Source organism: Etheostoma cragini, chromosome 8 (assembly GCF_013103735.1).
Source record: "Etheostoma cragini isolate CJK2018 chromosome 8, CSU_Ecrag_1.0, whole genome shotgun sequence".
Taxonomy (NCBI): Eukaryota; Metazoa; Chordata; class Actinopteri; order Perciformes; family Percidae; genus Etheostoma; species Etheostoma cragini.
The window spans coordinates 16,727,427-16,747,799 of record NC_048414.1 but is presented as its reverse complement, the minus strand read 5'-3'; the positions used below and the strand labels follow the sequence as shown (position 1 = coordinate 16,747,799).

The 20,373-nt window shown below is 39.7% G+C and overlaps 2 protein-coding genes across 3 annotated transcripts in view; one reads left to right on the top strand and one right to left on the bottom strand.

The window, feature by feature from the left end:
- The first annotated feature begins 876 nt into the window (after nt 1-876).
- The window catches only part of ppm1h (protein phosphatase, Mg2+/Mn2+ dependent, 1H), a 36,955-nt gene continuing 17,458 nt past the window's right edge, over nt 877-20,373 (top strand). Inside the window, exons 1-5 of one of the 2 annotated variants that reach the window (XM_034879989.1) lie at nt 877-1,353; nt 16,778-16,943; nt 17,764-17,811; nt 18,869-18,895; nt 19,322-19,678. In XM_034879989.1, the coding sequence (XP_034735880.1) occupies nt 914-1,353; nt 16,778-16,943; nt 17,764-17,811; nt 18,869-18,895; nt 19,322-19,678 (1,038 nt within the window). In that variant the 5' untranslated portion in view covers nt 877-913. The remainder of the gene's footprint in view (nt 1,354-16,777; nt 16,944-17,763; nt 17,812-18,868; nt 18,896-19,321; nt 19,679-20,373) is intronic. The other variant, XM_034879990.1, reaches the window with a different exon arrangement.
- LOC117949603 lies at nt 6,478-9,896 on the bottom strand. The gene is made up of 4 exons (XM_034879988.1): nt 9,604-9,896; nt 9,382-9,494; nt 9,220-9,274; nt 6,478-9,107 (listed from the first exon to the last, which is right to left on the bottom strand). Exons 1-4 carry the CDS (start codon nt 9,688-9,690, stop codon nt 6,543-6,545), a joined length of 2,820 nt encoding a protein of 939 aa, XP_034735879.1. The 5' UTR covers nt 9,691-9,896; the 3' UTR covers nt 6,478-6,542.

The window sequence follows — 20,373 nt, the reverse complement described above, 5'->3', positions numbered from 1 at the left end:
TTAAAGCAGGTTGAGGTGCTACATAACTACTGTGGGTTTCAAAATGCTCCATCTACAGAGTAGCCTAATGCACACAGCCCGAGTTCAGATTCCTGTAAACAATCCAGCGGTCAGAGCTTTCATGCCCTTGTAATTTCACAACTACCATATCTAGGTAGAAAGTGCCACTCAACTCCAATGATGGTTCAGAGTCTCCGAGAGTGGAAACATCAGCCAATTAGAGCAGACTGGGCTTTTTCGGGAGATGTTTTTTAAAAACCCTAAAATGTTTCTGACAGGGGTGAATACATGTCAATTTAAACTGACAGTATGAGAAAAATACTATGTTTTCTGAACATTTAAAGTTTAACTAGACATATGTGACTCCTCTTACACTTCATACACACACACACACACAAATGTATCCCATAAGTGATTGATACTGATGCAGGATTTTGCAGCAATATCCCTTTCAACTACCAAATAATTATATTTCAATTGATTTTACTGGAGTAGTATAGCCTAAGAGTGGAGAGGCTTAAGGGGCCTGTTGATCCCAAACATAAGTAGGCTAACATTATTCTGTAAGGATACCTATGGTCGACGTTGTGAATTACTTTTTTGCAAAAAACAAAACAAAACATAGTCTATTTGATCATATAGCCCATCTAACATATGCCTACAACGTGAAATATGTCCTTGTTTCCTGAAATAGTTTACAGTTGACTGTGTTGACAGTGACTTTCATGAAATGTGCAAGGCAAGCCCAGTTTGGGGGCTGTTTGACGTCAGGACCCAGTGGTCCGATGCACCTTGCCCATCAAATAATCGTCACTCCGGGATTAACGCACCTTGACCTCCAGCACCGTAAACAGTAAGCTGCTCACTGAGATGCCAGTGCGACCAAATCCACCGGCAGCAACCGGTTTGTCACATGACCAGCGTTCAGCACTGCCTGCCTGTATGTGTGTGTAGCTTTTATTTCCGCGTTCACCGAGGGAGCGCTGGGCTGAATGACTTTTTACGGTCGCTGTGTGTCTACCTTCCACGCCGCGAAACTGCGTCGCCGTGTTGGGATCTGTCGGGCGGGGGGGAACTCACGCAATCGCATCGCCTGGACCCACGCTGCAGTACGACCATGCTCACGCGGGTGAAATCGGCGGTGGCCAATTTCATGGGAGGTATGATGGCTGGTGGCTCCAACGGTGACCATCCCGGCGGTGGCTCGGATCTGCCGCTGAAATTTCCGTACAGCAGACCGGAGTTCTTGGGACTGTCGCCGGACGAGATAGAGTGCTCCGCGGACCACATTGCAAGACCGATCCTCATACTGAAGGAGACCAAACGGCTCCCGTGGGCCACCGGATACGCAGAGTGAGTAACCTGTAGGCTATGCGTCCATCTTTTCTTGCACAGCACACAGCATCCTTTGGAAGTGCGCGTTCTTCCAGGACCGCTGAGATCCATCAGCAAGGCGTAAACATGAGCCCCAAGGTGCATGAGGTGGCCTCTTCCCGTATTCATACAGCGATTGCCTAAATCTCTAAACATCATCCGAACACAGCCTACCTCTAAAATCGCTATAATCTCGGCCATATCGGATTGATGATAATTTATTATTGTGATGGCGCAGTAGATGGGAAAAAAAATAACACAATCTAACAGTGTAGACTCACTGTAAGGCAAGAGATCATAGGCCTGTGTGTTTTTTAACACAATGAGAACAACTGTACAAAACTAGGTTTTATTCTGAAAAGCAATGATGTGTTTTATTGGCACTTGTGAGGCTAGTCAGGAAAGCTCTCACAAATAATTTTAAATTGTTCGGTGTGTATGTTGAACATAGTAATACAGTGCATAGTGTCACAGTAAAGCTGGTGATGTGACATGGGACACACAGTTATCACATGTAGATTAGCAGGTTTTAAGAATTTGCTCATTCAATGTTTGTCTTGTCAGACACTTAAAGTCATCCTCCATCTACTTCACAACGGAGACCAGAATCCCAACCATGTGATATCACATCTTGGGTGTTCACAATCCATTTGGCTGCCTGCATCCTCCTGCCTAGGCTGTAATAAACCAGCTGTGTTGTATTTTATAAATACATATTATAAACAGCATCTAGTGCAGCGGCTTGTCTCATGAAAAGCTAAGTTACTACTTTGCTTCCATAAATTGTATCGTTTGTATGAGAGTGCAGCTGCAGAACAGTGGCAGAAGCAGGCTGGAGAAGCCAGGAATGACTTATAATAAGATAAGCACAGCATGCTGTACACCTCCACGGGTTAAAACAGGACCTACACTACACAAACAAAACCTACATCTACATTTTGACAGAACATAACTCACAAAGTAGTAGGAAACTCTTGTTACCATCCTCACCTAACACCCGAGAGCACAGACTCACAATCACTTCTACTCATGCATTCCCATATGAAGTATCCGGGCAATGTGATGGTTAGTGGGGCTGTCTTACTATTGCGGTAATTTCATTCCGTAAAGCAATCCCAACTTCACATTGTGTGACACAGCAGTAAAGTACCTTGAATTCATACATATACAATGAAGAGTTGTGTGCTCTGTGTTTTCCTCTTAACATAAAGTCTTATTTTCATGCTGTTAACGGATGTTATGATAGATAGAGTGCTTGTTTCCCTGAGGTTAATTGTTTAATCAATGTTTTATAGATTTTCAGTGAGTGCTGCTTGTAGAAACTCCCTCTATCTCTTTTTTATCTAATGTTATAACTAGCTGTCCTGCTGTGAACGCAGGTTCTCAGGTCCCGTACTCTTTTAAGAGCCTTGCCCAGGCTGAGCCACCTGACAGCTGTGTGTCTATTTATATTTCTTGAAGAGCACTTATCGGCCCTAATATATCCAAAAATTCTTCAATATGTGCCAAAATATTATCTGCTGACAAACCATGTTGATCGATTTGATCCGCTAATGATAGCATGCTATCTCACAGCCCACCGATGTCTTCCATTATGACAGCACTCTCACTTCCACAGGATTTTTTTTGCCTACGACTCAGTTCAGAATGTGAGAGATATGCGGGGAAATCAATAAATTTGGCATTAGGAAATACACTTACCTAAAGGATTATTAGGAACACCATACTAATACCGTATTTGACCCCCTTTTGCCTTCAGAACTGCCTTAATTCTACGTGGCACTGATTCAACAAGGTGCTGAAAGCATTCTTTAGAAATGTTGGCCCATATTGATAGGATAGCATCTTGCAGTTGATGGAGATTTGTGGGATTCACATCCAGGTCACAAAGCTCCCAGTCCACCACAACCCAAAGATGCTCTATTGGGTTGAGATCTGGTGACTGTGGGGGACATTTTAGTACAGTGAACTCACCTTTTTCCAGTCTTCAACTGTCCAATTTTTGTGAGCGCTTGCAAATTGTAGCCTCTTGTTCCTATTTGTAGTGGAGATGAGTGGTACCCGGTGGGGTCTTCTGCTGTTGTATCCCATCCACCTCAAGGTTGTGCGTGTTGTGGCTTCACAAAGGTTTTGCTGCATACCTCGGTTGCAACAAGTGGTTATTTCAGTCAAAGTTGCTCTTCTATCAGCTTGAATCAGTCAGCCCATTCTCCTCTGACCTCTAGCATCAACAAGGCATTTTTGCCCACAGGACTGCCGCATACTTGATGTTTTTCCCTTTTCACACCATTCTTTGTAAACCCTAGAAATGGTTGTGCATCAAAATCCCAGTAACTGAGCAGATTGTGAAATACTCAGACCGGCCCGTCTGGCACCAACAACTATGCCACGCTCAAAATTGCTTAAATCACCTTTCTTCCCCATTCTGATATTCAGTTTGGAGTTCAGGAGATTGTCTTGACCAGGACCACACCCATAAATGCATTGAGGCAACTGCCATGTGATTGGTTGATTGGATAATTGCATTAATGAGAAATTGAACAGGTGTTCCTAATAATACTTTACGTTAGTGTATATAGATATACACAAAATAATGCTGTCCGTGTTATAATATTATGATTAACATTATAGATGCAGTAACATGTGAGCAGTATTCTTATTTTGTGGCCGGTCAAGTGAACAGATTTTAAGTACTTCAAATACAACAAGGCATCATATTTTAGAAGGTCATCACAGGTTTTGTATGTAAAATCCTAATCTGCAAAGTGTCTGCCGATGTAATAATATATATAATATTTCCCTGAGAAATTCAGTTGAGTAGAAGTACATCATAGTAGTACATCATTTCATAGAAATATGCATATACCACATAGCATTTGAGTACACATAGTCATTACTTTCTCCACCGACTTTAGTCTACAACAGTGTTTCTCAAATCGGGGTACTTAAGATTGCTTCAGGGGATAAGTGAGATTTTTTTATTCATAATTTATAAAATAATTATACTATAATAAAAAAAAAATTAATTGATTGAATCTACACATTTGAAGTGTAGGTCAGACTAGTGTTTTTTCAGTTTTCCGTTTGTTGTTAAGCCTAAACAGGTGCAGTGTTAGTACCTCTTATAGATTTATAGGCTTTTCTTTTGATCAAAAATGTTTTGCGCTGTTCAGTGGATACTTTGGTCAAATTTATTTTTCAAATTTTTTTTTTTTTTATTATTATTTAACTTGTATTAAAAAGTTGGGAAAACCACATGTCTAGAACAAATCTTAATGTCTAGAACAAATGTTAACAACTTGTTGTATTTTCTGCTGTAGATATTTTTAGTCCCGGAAATTGAACCCTGCTGATTGTGGTGACTCCAGGACATTTCCTTTAGTGAACATTTCCACTTCCATCTGGTCTTAGAGGTAGATTCCTATTGAATTCATTAAACAAATGAAGGCTCCTCTGATAATCTCAATAATGAAAAAAAAAAATCCATAACCGACATTCTTGTTTCAACTAATTCATGAAATGATAATGAAAGCCATTTATAAGTGAAAATATCTTAGAATTCAGTGCTTATAGTTTCATCTGATATAATACTACTGTAGGACTTACAAACTATAAGCTACACTGTGACTAGGCTACAATTAGCAATGTTGTTGCATAAAATAAACGTCACAGTAGTTTATATTCAAGGCTATATTTAGGCCTTTATGTTGTATGTTGAAAATTGCTGACTCCATCTGTGAGAGAAGCTCCCGACCTGTGTGAACCTAACCCAGACACAAACCCAAACAGTGAGAAGTCTTATGGAACACAAACATGCTGGCAGTGAAGGCCATTCGAACCAGCGAAGTGTTTAGGTGACTAATATACAGAGCTAAAATGTTAAAAACATTAACCATAAATATATATCCAGTCCAGTGCAGTCAGCTGAATTTTTAGTTGCATTTACTGTGTGTAAGCAAGGTAAAGAAATGCTGACAGTATTGACATTTCATCGGAAATAATTTAAAAAGATGCTACCTGAATCCTGTGTCATGTATATTGAGGTTTTTGGAATTTATGTTGAAAATTAGGGAATTGTTTTGGACACCAATGTCCATTTGATAAACATTTAGCTTTTTTTCATGTGCATTCACGAGCAGTGTTGTGCAAGTTATATCCAAAATGTAACACATTAAAGATTACTAGTTTCTGTCATTTGAGATTAATTAGTTATATTGCAATATTACTGTCTCTAAATTGCAATGCGTTACACTACTTTTGCATTACTTTTGGGTTACTTTGACCCAAATAACAGCACAAGTTTGACTTGGCAACTAGCTTCTGAATTTCACAGTCAAATCTATAAAGTTTTCTCTTTATCCACTTTATTACATCATAGATTATTCATAATATGCTGAATATTTAGTATGAATATGCAAAGTAACTACAGATTTCAGAAAATAGATAAGTAAAACGTACAAAAGGCAAGTAGGAGAAAATAAAAAATACTCAATTAAAACTATCTTACAGTTGTATCGAAGTACAGCATTGTTGTAAAATGTTTGTTTAAAGCACTTGATTAAGAAATGTTGTTTAGTTTAAAACAGTCTAAAGGAAATGGTCAATTATAGTGTGATTAAAACTCACTATCTACATTATTTAGCGTACTTGATTTACAGCTGATATGTGAAAAGCTACACCACCTTATTTTTTTAGCAGAAATTTAGTTTTACCTAGAACCGTCACAGGAAGTGCTTTTATTTTGACATTGTCTGTTGGATTAGTTTACTCAAGATGAACGTAAGATGCTAGATGCAAAACATGAATGTATGCTCACTTTCAACAGGAAATACTCCAGGCATTTTTTGACTTTTAAAGAAATGTTTTGCGGTGTTGGTGAATAAAAAAACAAACAGAACACCACTAAATGTTGCGCTAAAATGAAATTGTAACGAGTATAATATTACCAAAATTGAATTAGTAATGTGTTATATTACGGCCTTACAACAAATGGAAGACATTACTGTGATTGTGTTAATTTTGTACTGGTCACTCCCAACACACCTATGCATGACACCTATGCAAAAACAGTACATACACAATTACTACAGAGAGAATGGTTAATGACTTAAAATTAATAGTTTTATTAAATATATTTAACAACATCATTGCAGAGGGAGTGCTGTGATTTATTGCTTGATGGGAACACAAAAGCCACATTTCATCATCTTCCGTAAACCACAGAAAAAGGCACACGATCCCTTCTTCTTCTTCTTCTTCTTATCAGCACAGTCCTGAACCAGGAAGTCAAGTGTCTCATAAACCTCCACTTCCTCCTGCTGCAGTATTTCCAGCTCATCAACCAAGTAAACTGCCACATTGGTCTCCAGTCTGACTGAAGATGTGTCCCTATTTGCTAGGCTTACCCTGGTGGCCATTTCCTCAAGAGACACTCGTGGCAAAGCCTTCCTCCTCTTCAGAGGTCCCTCCTCCAGCTTAATGTGAGCCTGGCTGGATGCATGAAACTGCACTTGGTGGTCCATATAGTGGACGGAGACTTGAACCAGGGTTTCCCTTTTTCTGCATGTGTCCTCAATCAAATCTTTTGGCAAAGTGTCAACCTCTTCATCCAGAGAGACTTGTGCAGACATTTTACTCACTTCCATGATTCCCATGTCTAGCTCCTCTAAGGAAGTGATCTCAACACAAGCCTCCCTTTCCTCGAGAAGTCCCTCTTCCAGTTGAAGATGAGCCTGGCTGGATGCACCAAAATGCAATTCATGGTCCATATCCTGGATGGCGGAGTCCTGAACCAGGGTTTCCTCTGTCACATCATTTGAAGTGTCCACCTCTCCATCCAGAGTGACTCGTGGAGAAGCTTCCCTCTCTTCTACAAGTCCCTCTTCCAGTGGAAAGGGAGCCTGGCTGAATGCATCCTGCTGTTCAACATGGTTCATGTTTTTAACAACGTTATCTGGCAAAGTGACCACCTTGTCCTCTAGAGCGACTCGTGGAGAAGCCTCCCTCTTATCCACTAGTCCCTCTTTCAGCTCCTCCAAAGGTGAGAGGTCCAAAGAAGTCTCCCTCTTCTCCAGAAGTTCCTCTTTCATATGAAGGTGAGCCTGGCTGGATGCAGCCACCTGCTTGTCATTGTCCATATTCTGGACGACAGAATCTTGAACCAGGGTTGCCTCTTTTCTATATGTGTCCTCTGTTACTTCTTTTGGCATAAAGTCTACCTCTTTATCTAGAGCAACCCATGGAGAAGCCTCCCTCTTCTCAACGAGTCCCTCTTCCAGTTGAAAGTGAGCCTGGCTGGATGCATCAGTCTGCACTTCATGGTCCATATCCTGGATGGCAGAGTCTTGAACCAGGGTTTCCTCTGTAACATCATTTGAAACAGAGTCCACCTCTTCATCCAGAGAGACTCGTGGAGAAGTTTCCCTCTCCTCTAGGAGTCCCTCTTCCAGCTGAAGAGGAGCCTGGCTGGATGCATCCAGCTGCTCTACATGGTTCATGTTTTTAACATTATGTGGCAAAGTGTCTACCTCTTCATCCAAAGCGACTCGTGTGGAAGCCACCCTCTGCTCCACGAGTTTGTTTTCCAGCTCCTCCAAGGAAGTGAAATATAGAGATATCTTCCTCTCTGCTATGAGTACCTCTTCCAGTTTAATGTGAGGCTCAGTGGATGCACCAAACTGCACTTCATAGTCCATATCCTTGGTGGCAGAGTCCTGAAACAAGATTTCCTCTTTTACGTATGTGTCCTCAGTCACATCATTTGGGAAAGTGGCCACCTCTTCCTCCAGAGCGACTCGTGGAGAAGCCTCCCTCTTATCCATGAGTCCCTCTTTCAGCTCCTCCAAAGGAGAGAGGTCCAGAGAAGTCTCCCTCTTCTCCAGAAGTTCCTCTTTCATATGAAGGTGAGCCTGGCTGGATGCATCCACCTGCTCGTTGTTGTCCATATTCTGGACGACAGAATCTTGAACCAGGGTTGCCTCTTTTCTGTACGTGTCCTCTGCAACATCTTTTGGCATAAAGTCTATCTCTTGATCCAGAGCAGCCCATGGAGAAGCCTCCCTCTCCTTCACAAGTCCCTCTTCCAGCTGAAAGTGAGCCTGGCTTGGTGCATCAGTCTGCACTTCATGGTCCATATCCTGGATGGCAGAGATGACGCCCTCTCTAGAATCGTAATAGCTTTCATCATAGTCCATCAGCTTGAAGGACCTGGAGCACTTGTCAAACCTGTTATAGATGGCTTCGACCATGGATTGGGCTTCCTTGGTGCAGACACCGAGCAGAAGAGTTTCAGAAACGCTTCCTGACCGAGAGAGGCATGGAAATGCTGAATTAGTCAGCAGTTTGCCAATCTCAGCACTGGCGGCTTTACTCTTGTTTTCCCGCTCTGGATCTTCCAGGAGGAACTTAAGAGCAGTGTCCACCACCTCTGGTATCAGCGCCGCAGCACTCTGTTCCAGCTCCATGAGCTCTGCTGGTTTTGCGTCCTCTGCAGAGACTGGGCCGCTGGCAGTCTGAATGTCCCAGAAGATTTGCAGCATCTTTCTGTGCAGGGCTGAAAGGAAGGTTTGTGCAACCTTTTCTGCTTTTGGGTGGACAATCGAGACAAACATCTGAAGGCCTTCCAGTGTGACCTTCCTGCTGAACAGCTGGGAAAGACACCTTTCTTTGTCCAGCTCTTCCAGGAGCTCTTCTTCCATCTGACTGAGACAGAAGAGTCTAGCTGTGGTCCATGCCTGTCAACACCACTCTTTATTTAGTCTCAACAGGACTATAGGTGACTCAGTTTAAAGTATTTAACATTTAATTATTGCTCTAAAGTATGATGATCGTCTATTTTATGCTCACCAGTTCAGCCATGAACAGATGATCAATCCCTGTCCTCTCAATTATTTCCTGAAACCTGTCAAAAACAAAAATAGTGTGTTATTTCTACAACTTTAAAACATTTATAAAATCTTTCTAATGTAAATTTCCATACGGGTTACATCAACAATTAGTTTGACTCACTCTTCCAGGAAGCTTCTTCCTGTCAGCAGCCAGGTCTTCATGTCTCTGACAGATAAATAATCAGGAAGTTGCTCCTGCTGCTTCATGAGCAGAAACTGTCTCAGCATCATTTTCTTCAACACAGATTGAGTACAGCACAGTTTGAAGCAGCTCACAGAAACACCAAACTATAAAATGTAACATCAACATAAACAGTGCACCTTTACATTTACACAAACTCACTTCAGCTTTGTAGCAGTGCTGCTCTTCCTCCGAGAATGAGGACGGTCTCATTCTTTGGACTTGCTCAAAAATAAACCGGGTGTCCATTTTGAAGAGAAGTCAAGTTTGGAACGAGAAGAAAACGGTCAACTGGTTTGTGGAACGTGGCGAACGAGTAAGTCTTTTCAGATGGTGTGTATAGCTGAGAAGTCAGATACCAAATGAGAAAGATTCTGCAGCTGAACCTGAAGCTACAGAGAACATTCCGTTCACACCCGACATCATAATGAAGGTTCTGTCACAGAATCCAATATGCAAATTAGAGAACCAAAGTGTAGAATTATATATTTAAAAAACACCATGTAATTTTTTTAGATAAGCATCTTATTTAAGAGTTCACAGCGTTCACATCTTTATTGCTGTACATATGTCCACTGATTGCAGACAAACCTAAAAAAAAAAACTGAATTCATTCATTTCTATTTGGAAATTAATGTTGGCATTACATTTTATATATGTTTACAACTACATGTTAATGCATTTATAATATTAATCCAATAGTGAAATAATAAAAAACAGGACAGGGATCATTCTGCAAAATCTGAATAAAAAATGAATGAAAAAATTTACTTTTATTTTTAAGACTTCATGTATATTTGTTGCTAATGCTAATGTAATGTGATTAGTTTTCACACATTGTCGCAAGGTCATTGTAATTTTAACCCTCCTCTTGTCCTCAGGTCAAATTTGACCCCTTTTAAAAATGTCTATATCAGAAATATTGCACTCTTTTAAACCAAATTACCACAAAAAAGGATGGATTCCATGCAACGCTCATTGCAAGTACAATCACCTTCATTGAATTTTGGGTGGAAGTTGAAATGTTTTCAAATCAGCATCCTGACCAAACTCATTCACTCAACATTCATTCCTCTGATTAACTATTAGTCAAAATAATTCATAGTTTCAGCTTTATTAGCTCAAATGTTAGGTATAATTCTATGTAAATGAGGGTTATAGACCATGGATTCCAAAAATGTATGTATAACTATGGGTCGTAAGCTGGTGTTAGTGAAATCAAAAAAATAAATAATGCGTTAAAAATATCAAATGTTGAAAAAGGGTGTTTCTGTGACGCTAATGTGACGTTTAAGTTTGATTTATACTTCTGCTTAAAATCTACGCTAAGGCTACATACGTAGGTACATGGAGACACGGACCCTATCCATTTTGCTTGATTTAATACTTTAAAGTGTTGCTTATTAAATTGGCTAATTGAATGTTTTAGTATTGAAAGAGATGCGTATGGTCTCTGCTTCCTATCACATGAGGAAACCATATTTTTAATTCTCATACGCCCTCTGCTATGCTTCCTTATGCCAATCCGCCTTGAAGAATCTTTAATCTCCAAATGTAAAAGCAAGGAAACTACTCATAAATGTTCTAAAGTAGGTTGCATCATTTTAATTAAAATGATAATCCAGAATTTGTGTGTGCTAATACTGTATTACATTAGCAATCATAATAAATTCATGATTGAAACAACACAAATCTTTTACTGAGGTTTCTGTTTTAGATATAAAAATCCCCATACTTAACCAAGATGTATAATTCTGTAGCATCAGTTGAACAGTGTGTGTGTGTGTGTGTGTGTGTGTGTGTGTGTGTGTGTGGGTGTGTGGGTGGGTGTGTGGGTGGGTGGGTGTGTGGGTGGGTGGGTGGGTGGGATCTTTCGACAGCTTGCTGACCAGTGGGCTTTCTTATTGTGAAATCTCACTGCCAGTGGAGAAAACCTGAGCCCATATGAGATGAGGCGATGAAGGGGTTAAAATGGTCAGACGCCGATGGGTCTCTCTCATAAAACGCCAGGATAAATAATTGTAGTTATAGCTCGTAGTTATATATTTTTACATTACATTTATACATACATACATACATACATTTTCTTTGAAGAAAATATGTTTTGAAAGCAATCTCCGAGATTGTTAAGCTTGTATATACTGCCAATTTTGGTAAATATTACACTCATTCTTTTTTATTATTTGAGAAACAATTATTGTTTGTACTTTTCACATCTTATTTCTACATCCTGACTGTTTTTACCTCATTGTAAATTATTGTGAAAGGATTCCATTGTGTCTGTATCATTAGCAATGGAATGTAAAATCCAAGTTTAGGATCATGCATTCCTAATCTGTACTTTTTCCCCCCTTCACTTCATACCCCTGCCTGTCTCTAGGCCTCTCTGAGCTGAGCTTGCTGAGGTCCATCCTGGGTTATTAGACTGCTCCCTGTGGAGACAGGAAGAGCAGTTCTAGCTTTATGAGAAGGATTCTGATGAGATCTCTGAGTGGGTGCATTGTCTGGTCCAGTGCACAATCATTTGAATGGATCAGTGAGTATTACTCACTGCCCTCGCTTCTCCAACGCACTTACAGGCCTCACTTATGTAGGCAGGCTACATTTACTGCTGCCTTTTCTGTGCAGTTGTTTTCTACCCACCATGTTTACACCAGCATTGGCCAGTAATGATTCTCCCTTGTGCACTTAGTTCCCTGTAAGGGTGAAGTTTGCAGTGCTGCTGTGTTGTATGATGGCTAATGTTTCAAAATATGAGGATGATCGTGATGTCACCTTCAGTTGAGTTCAGTCAGGCGTGCTTGCTCCAGGAAATGTTTACAGTTTTTGGAGGGGTCAACCATCCTGTGACAATCTCCACTCACAAAACCAAAAATGGCAATTCCTTGTGTGTTATATTGAGGTCAGGGTTACATGTGCCTATGATCTGGTCTGCATTATATTGAGCTGTGTTTTTTAATATCTTGTCCTTTCCATTTTCATACTGGTGTACTTCATGAAGTGGCCACTGAGTGTATGTCACAATTACAGTTACCATACCTTATATTAATATTTGTGTTACAGTCAGCAATTTGTAATGGTAACTTATATCCCCATTACCACTTTGAACTTACAATTTCCCCGATCCCAGGTCCCTCCCACTTCATTTTTTTGTGTGCAGTCAAATAAAAAAATGATTGATTAATCACAAAAATAGTTGAGGGAAAAGGACAATTATCGTTAGTTGACACCTTTTTTTTAACTGCTAACTTAACCAGCTGTAGGTTCCTAAACTTCCACTTTGTTTCGGAGTACTTGGTTCAAGCCTCTACCTTTTCTGCTAAAAGTTATTTTATGGAGGGAGTACATTGAGAGAAGGGAAAGTGAAAAGGTTGTGTACCTCTACCTAATGAGCAGCTTCAGTTTGGATAAAAGTGAGGTCCTGAAAACAAATAAAGCCTAGCAAATAGTAGACAGAAAGTTTCTGTCTAGTGATAGAATGATTATGCCAAAACCAATCATTTTCTAAAGTAGCCAGAAGACGAGTTTAATTAACGTCAGAGCTGTTAAAGCACTTCATCGATAGGAGAGATCTAGCTCGCCCTCACCTCCACGTCACACAAGTTGAGAGTCACTTCTCACTTTCTCAATTCTCACTCTTTTACTCCACTGACCCAGTACCAATATTATCCTGCAACCTCAGCAGCAGTGCGAACAATACTCAATAATATGTGTGTCTGGAAGCTAAACACGAGCACTCCCACTGCACACCGTATGCTTTGTTTGCAGCTCAGCAGACATCCATGTGTGAGAGGCTGTAATTTGCCATAGTCTGCATTCATATCATAACTTAAAGAAACAGAGATAAGAAAGTGGCAGCTCCAGGGTGTTTAAAAGCGTGAACTAACTTGCATGTTCAGCAGCTCCAACATCTCAACGATAAAGAAGGGTGAAAACAGGTTGTCAGCACCACGAAAATGCTAAACATGTATGTGGTCCTTCCACTTTTGTTGTAGGTTTAGCCATGTTTGATTTTTCTTCATTCTTTTCCTCTACTTTTCTGATATTTCCCCACTGTAAAGGAGCTAAATGTCACACTTAACGTTTGAGAGGAAGCACACGAGCAGCACATTTCACATACAATGCATCCAGTGCTTAATCACATGATACAGCACATGTTCTTGTGTTGTTTCTGCAAAATCAACACGGCACATCGCTCTGAGCCCGAAACAACATGATGTTTTTATAGTTAAGTGCTGGGTCTCCTTTATGCAGCCATGAGCTTGAAGTACACTAGCCAGAGCAAACAAGCACGCAAATAAGAAATATTGGAATATATTAAGATAGGCGAGTGAATGTACAACATATACACCAAAAAATTATGATTTCCCTTACCAATTAATCTGTATTATTTTTGCAAAATAGTGAATTACTCAGTCTATAAATAAAAAAATAGTGAGAAATGGCCATCACATATTCCCACAGCCCCACATCTTAAAACTTTTTAGAATATATTAAATTTACATATCTGTAAATCTGAAAATTACTGTAACAATTATTCACATGGCAACATTGTTGTCTGTCACTTTTCTGCCAATCAACTAATCAGTTCATTGACTAGTTTTCTTTTTGAAGTAGTATTGCATTGTATTTGCTAGTCAGCTAAGTGGATCATTTATTCATTTTGGGACTTTTGCAGATGTATAGTACAATGCCCCTTTAATGACCTGGTGTGATATCTGATAATGCCTTTGGAGCAAAACTCGAGGTCAGGTGTTACTGAAAGGAAAAATAATCCCCAAATGAAGGAACACTGTACAGTACAGCTCTGACAGAGTAATTGAGGTCATGCCATTGTCTCAAATGTGAAGAAATGAAATGAGGTAACTGAATATGACAGCTCTGCTCTCGGACATAGCTCGTGCCTCGGGGTCTGGATCGCTTTTCCTCTTATATCAGACATGAAAGGCTCGACAGCTCAACTGTTGTTAATCTCGGGATCTTTCAGGGTCAAGTGAACGTCGTTTCTGCAGTGCTTTGGTTCTTTGACACGCATGATGGTGCATGAAGTTTGTGGCCTCTATTCATATAAAGTTAGGGTGAGGAGTTAAAGGAACACATTACTGTATGCTTACATTACTGTTGACCATTCTCCAGACAGTTCATAGCCTGATTTTAAAAGCTTGACGGAAAACTCAAACTAAATGCAACTCTTGAGATTTGTGGCATGAACTAAAAACCAACTGCTGCCAGAAATGTTGGATAACTAAACATGTTTGGCATGCTGTGAAAAATAGTTTTCAAAGTAATTTATGGTTCCCAAAATATGTATGACTTAATAAGCAACAGTCACTATAAATATAAAACAAAACTGAATTATAATGTACATGATTAATGTTGGCGTAGCCAAGTCAAATTAAGCAAACAGAACAACAACTTTAGTTTGAAAGTTCATTCTTGCCCCTCAAAAATAGTAGTTTAAGAAAAAAGTGAAAAAAAAAACTTAAATCAGGGTCTAGAATTCATAAAGGTTACATCATGAAAACTTTGATGAAGCCCATGAGATGGGATTAAAAGTGGACCTGTAAAATAACTAGCCTTTTTGGTAGTTGTACCAGTTGTGAATCTTGTTCTTTAGAGTAACACGTCACTTTGCTTTCTGAAAAAAAACTAGAAGAAAAGCTGACTTGGAGCTGTAGTAACAGACTATTTTTACAGCAGGCGTCTTGACAGTAACATTAACAATGTGTCCCTTCTAACCATTGCTGAAGTGCAGAAACCAACAATGTTATTGGTAACACCTGTAACGTATAATGACTAATTTATTTGATATGATTCTCACTTGAGATATTGCCTAGAGAAATAGAGACATGCTACAAGTCTCGACGTCTTTAAGCATAATTACTATGGATAATGACAATCTTTTGAAAAAAACAGAAAGTGTGGAGTTGTGGAGCAAAAAGTGACGGAATTCCAGAAAAACACACACTTTTCAAAAGTACGTATTTATATTTCGGATTTTGTTCCTGCATGCCCTTTGGCTATCTAACTTCTTGATCTCTAATTTCCTATACTAGCAACAGGGTCACTGTAGACTTAACATGTCCTACGGTGGGGCTAAATCGAGAATGCCTAGAGTATTGTTAAGCAGTGTGAGCTTGTCCACGACGAAAGCAGCTCGCAGCAACAGGACACCATCTGCCAGGTGTTGTATAATGCAGTATTTATGTGGCTTTCTGGCCTCTCTCCTATATGTGTGGCTCTTAAACCTAAAAATGTATTTAAAGAGTGTGCATTTGATGATTTTATCTTGCATTGTCACACTTTGCTTATTGCAACAACAAAAAAACTGCTCTCATGAAGGGAAACTCCTACACAGAAATTGAGTTTTGGATGGGTTTTATAGTCCTAAGAACTGAAAGGAATTAAAGGTCATGCCTTAAAAAAATGATAAGGAGGACATTGAAGCCCTTACATTTCTTGTAGCAGTGTATCATCTTTCAATGAAACTATATCTATTTGTGATAAATGCAGCGAGGCACAATCACCTTTTGGAAAGTTTGAACTAATCCAAGACATAGCTGTTATCAAACTGTTTGTTTCTGATAGAAGGGCATGATTGAAATGATGTGAGTAGAGATGACATCTGGTCCTGGAAATAGTTTCCCCATTAATTAAATTTGCTTTATTGGCATGAACAAAGAAAACATGTTGCCAAAGCAGTTTAAAGAAAATGTATACATATCACATATTAAATACATACGTAGGTGTTACATAGATTCTATATTGTGCCGATCGCTATACAACACACTATAATACAACATATAATACGTTACAGTTTTGTATAATTATTATACAATACTAAACCAATCTGTAATATTGGGATCATATGGTGGTATTTGTGGTTGTGAGTCCCTCATACATATTTAGAAGCCGGTGGAGCTTCTGTCTCTTCTCCTAGGAGAACTTCCAGCTTCTTTCCTGGGTTGAACATTGGGAAGTTTGCTATTTTGGAAAAGTGTAAATATTGTAGTGAAGAGATTTTTTCACCTAGGAAAAGGCAGTGCATCTCTGTTTCAACCTCCCTGTTGAGCAGTGAGCACATACACACACTCTCTTACTCTCTCTCTCTCTCTCTCTCTAAATATGATAATGTACTCTATTGTATTTATTATTCAAACAAATGCCTATATTTACAGTATATCACCTACGTATATTACACAAATAATTCTTGCTTGTTGCACTACTATCAACTACCACTATTATTATTTCTTTTTCTCTTATCTTAGGTGTCCTGTTAAACTGAAGAATGGTTTTAAATCCCTGTTTTGTGTCCTGGTATCCTCTCTCTGTCTAGGGTAATCAATGCAGGAAAGAGCACATTAAATGAGGACCAGGCCTGCTGTGAGGTACTGGTGGTCAAAAGGAGACCTGCAGGAAGCTCCACGCCCAACCGGACCCCGATTGGCCGCAGGAGGTCTTCCCTGCCCAATGGAGAGAGTTTGGGCCTCCGGGAGTGCTCAGTGAGTCAAACTAATGGGTGTGGTTGCATCACAAAATAACCACCTTTTTCACCATCTACACCTTGAATGACATTGTGCAGACACATTTTTATGACCACAGTAAGTGACAATATAACCACTTAGCAAAATACAAACTGTAGTAAGCTCTATTGCCTCCTTTGTCCATTTGTTATCCTTAGACATTATCACACACTTCATTTAAAATCTGATCACCGGGGAAATCCAGCTAATGGTCAGAGTGGATGTAGTCCTTGAATGCCCCTGGGGTTCTGCAGTTTGGACCCAGTGTCCCTTCATCCCGTCCCATCAGCAGTTCATTGGGGCATACTGCAAAGCGTCCTTTACACACCATAGCCTCGGCCTTCAGCAGCGCTCGACAGGCACTAATACGGGCAGGCAAATGCTCACAGAAAGTTAGCAAATGTTCTTATGCAAGTACAGTATGTTGTGTACAAAGGAAGGGCAAGTAAGAAACACTGTCAACAATTATGAAATTAAAACTCAGCTGTTCGCTTTTGTAGGGAAATGTGTACTACATTGACACCATGCTATTCTACTGATATAGTTATTAAGTTACTGACAATGGTGGCTCTGTCCCTTTTTTTGCTACAAAGCTGAAAAACCCACTAAACATTGATGTCTTATCGCCTGTGTTTCAGTTTCTTTCTGATTGGACAAGCACTCTGTGATGTCTGTATTTCCTCAATGTTCTTCCACCTCTAACCATTCATATAAATCACTTTGTCATTTAATTTCTAAAGGCAATTGCTATCTATATAACATACCTATTACTAATACTTATGCTATAATTTCCCCTCAGCCCACCAGCACTTTACTAAGGCCCACTCGGAGCCTACAGGAAACTCGTGCAAGTACCTCATGACTCACTGTGGCAGTGATACTAGACTAATAAGAGTACTAGTGTAGAGCTTTTCTAGTGCTTTTTCTTTGTTAATAGGCTCATTCTTAGAATCTGCCTGCACTATATTTAGTCAACCTAAAGAGCTTTAGTGTGTGCAGAAATATGTGCTAGCAATGATCAACACTCAGTGACCAGAAAAATGCAGCATTACCCCTGCCCCTGCAGAATAAGTCCTACCCTCTCTTTTTAATTGACACACTTAATGTTTCCTGACATGATGAGATGTGTGCAATAGCATCTCCATGTCCATATTTTCATTCTATATGACTGATTACTTAGAATGGAGTTAAATGTGTATCTTAACAGACTTGAAAAGTCTGGCCATTAATTCCAGGAGTGCAGCAGATCATAGAGTTGCTGCACTTTTTGAAGCCGGTAAACTCAAAGGTGTGCAATTTATGAACCAGATAACAAGACACTTTTTCTAAACATCATGTGGGTGGAAGTACTTTGTAGATGAACACAGAAGACAGTATCCAGCTTTGGAATACACGGTTCATTATGTAGGTCTATTAAAACCTGCATATTTAAGGCATTGATCCCAAAGCCTACATTAACATCTAGCAAACCCGGTTGGGCAAACCCAGGATGAAGGGTGCTTTTAGATAAAAAGAAGGGCCTGAATGTTTTCCAACACCTAAAGCATGGAAAACATTTAAATAAAGTTTGGCCTTAACACCTGGGCCCTGCAGCTTTCTGTTTGAGTCTCTGTAGCAGCTGTAGCTCAATACTAAAGTCAGTCTAATGTGGTGTCTATTCTTCTGGTCACTGAGACAGTATATACTTTAGTTCCCAACTCTTTTGGCTTCCGACCCTTTACATCTTCTTGTTACCCCACCACAGGTTGCAAATTAAATGGTAGTTGGAAGAGTCTCCACCCGTGTTATACCCTTCCCTTTAGAGGCCTAAAGGAGTATACTATTCAGTATTTTACAATGAGCAAAGATAAGAGAAATGTTACTTTCCTTATTTCCTTTTTCTAATTCCCCCCTGAAATTTACAGTATCTTGAGATTGGCGGGTCATTCCAGGTAAGGAACCCTAGCAGATATATCATCTGACTGCAAAGAGAAGGAAGTTTTGAATTACCCCACATTTACACTTTTAGAACATTGGATAAAAAGTCATTACATTTCATTCATTTTGACAATAATAAAAAATAAAAACCAAACTCTTGGAGTTATCAGAAACTGGATGCCCTTGTTGCCCAAGCATCCATTTAGATATGCTTATTGCTTATTAAATCTTAAATTATTTGATTACTGTTATCAACTTCTGACTGATTGTTAGAGAAACTGTTAAAGACACGTCATATTAATAGGGAACCATGTAACCATAGATTCTTTTTATTTTCTGTGGACTGCTGATGACCATAAATATAAATCAAACAGATAGAAATATTGACCAATAATTAGCGTGTTATTGCCTGATGTGTGTTTGATTCTATCTGCATCCAGGACAGCTCTGAAGACCTAACCTTCCACTACTGGGCGTTGTTTGATGGCCATGCTGGCTCTGGGGTGGCTGTTATGGCTTCCCGTCTTCTACATCACCACATCGCCATGCACCTTCAGGAGGTGATGGAGATTGTATGCACTCCAAACCTGCTGGCCCCCACGTGCCTCGGAGAGGAGCCTATCAATCACCACCTGACCTCCACATCCCAACGCGCCCTCACCAGGGCCGCCTCGCTCCGTGGTGCTGCAGGAGCTCCGGGCTCACCCAGCACCCCACCTACACGCTTCTTCACTGAGAAGAAAGTCTCCCAAGAAAGCCTGGTGGTCGGAGCCATTGAAAATGCTTTCAAAGACATGGTAAGATGCGTGTGCTTGGTAGAAAGTAGAAGTCGGAGGTCTGCTGAATCTTTTTGTCAATAATGTCTTAGATGGACTCTTCAAGGTGCAACGAAAATATTATACACACCATTCAAATTACAGAACATAAACAAAGATTAATTTTGTATTTTTGTACCAATCATGCTCCCATGTCGTCTTCTCGTCTTCTTTATAGTTCACAGATGACTTTCATGAAAAGTGAGCTGGAAGGAAATTTAGATTTTTGGTAGTACTTTTCAGCATTATATTAAAATGATGCATTGTATTATGTCTAATACATACTTTGTGGACTGTTGGAATTTGGATTGCACTATGTAGACTTTCTCCTAATGTTCCATGTGTGATGCTACTAGGGACTTCCTATGCTTCCCAGAATAACATTAGGCTGTCAAATCGCCCAGAGTTGGTGCTTCCATCTCTGGTTGTATTTTTTTTTGGAGAAAAAGGCTAGTCATGCTCTTTTCTTTAAAAAAAGGCAAAAGTGTTTCCAGCTGCATTGCTTGAAAGCAACAAGTTACTGGAAAAAGAAAGAAAGACAGTCTGCTAAATGCAAGCCTACAATCAAAATGCTGTAAGTGTTTTTATTGCATGTGTTTTACATTTACAGTGGGTACGGAAAGTATTCAGACCCCTTTAAATTTTTCACTCTTTGTTTCATTGCAGCCTTTTTCCAA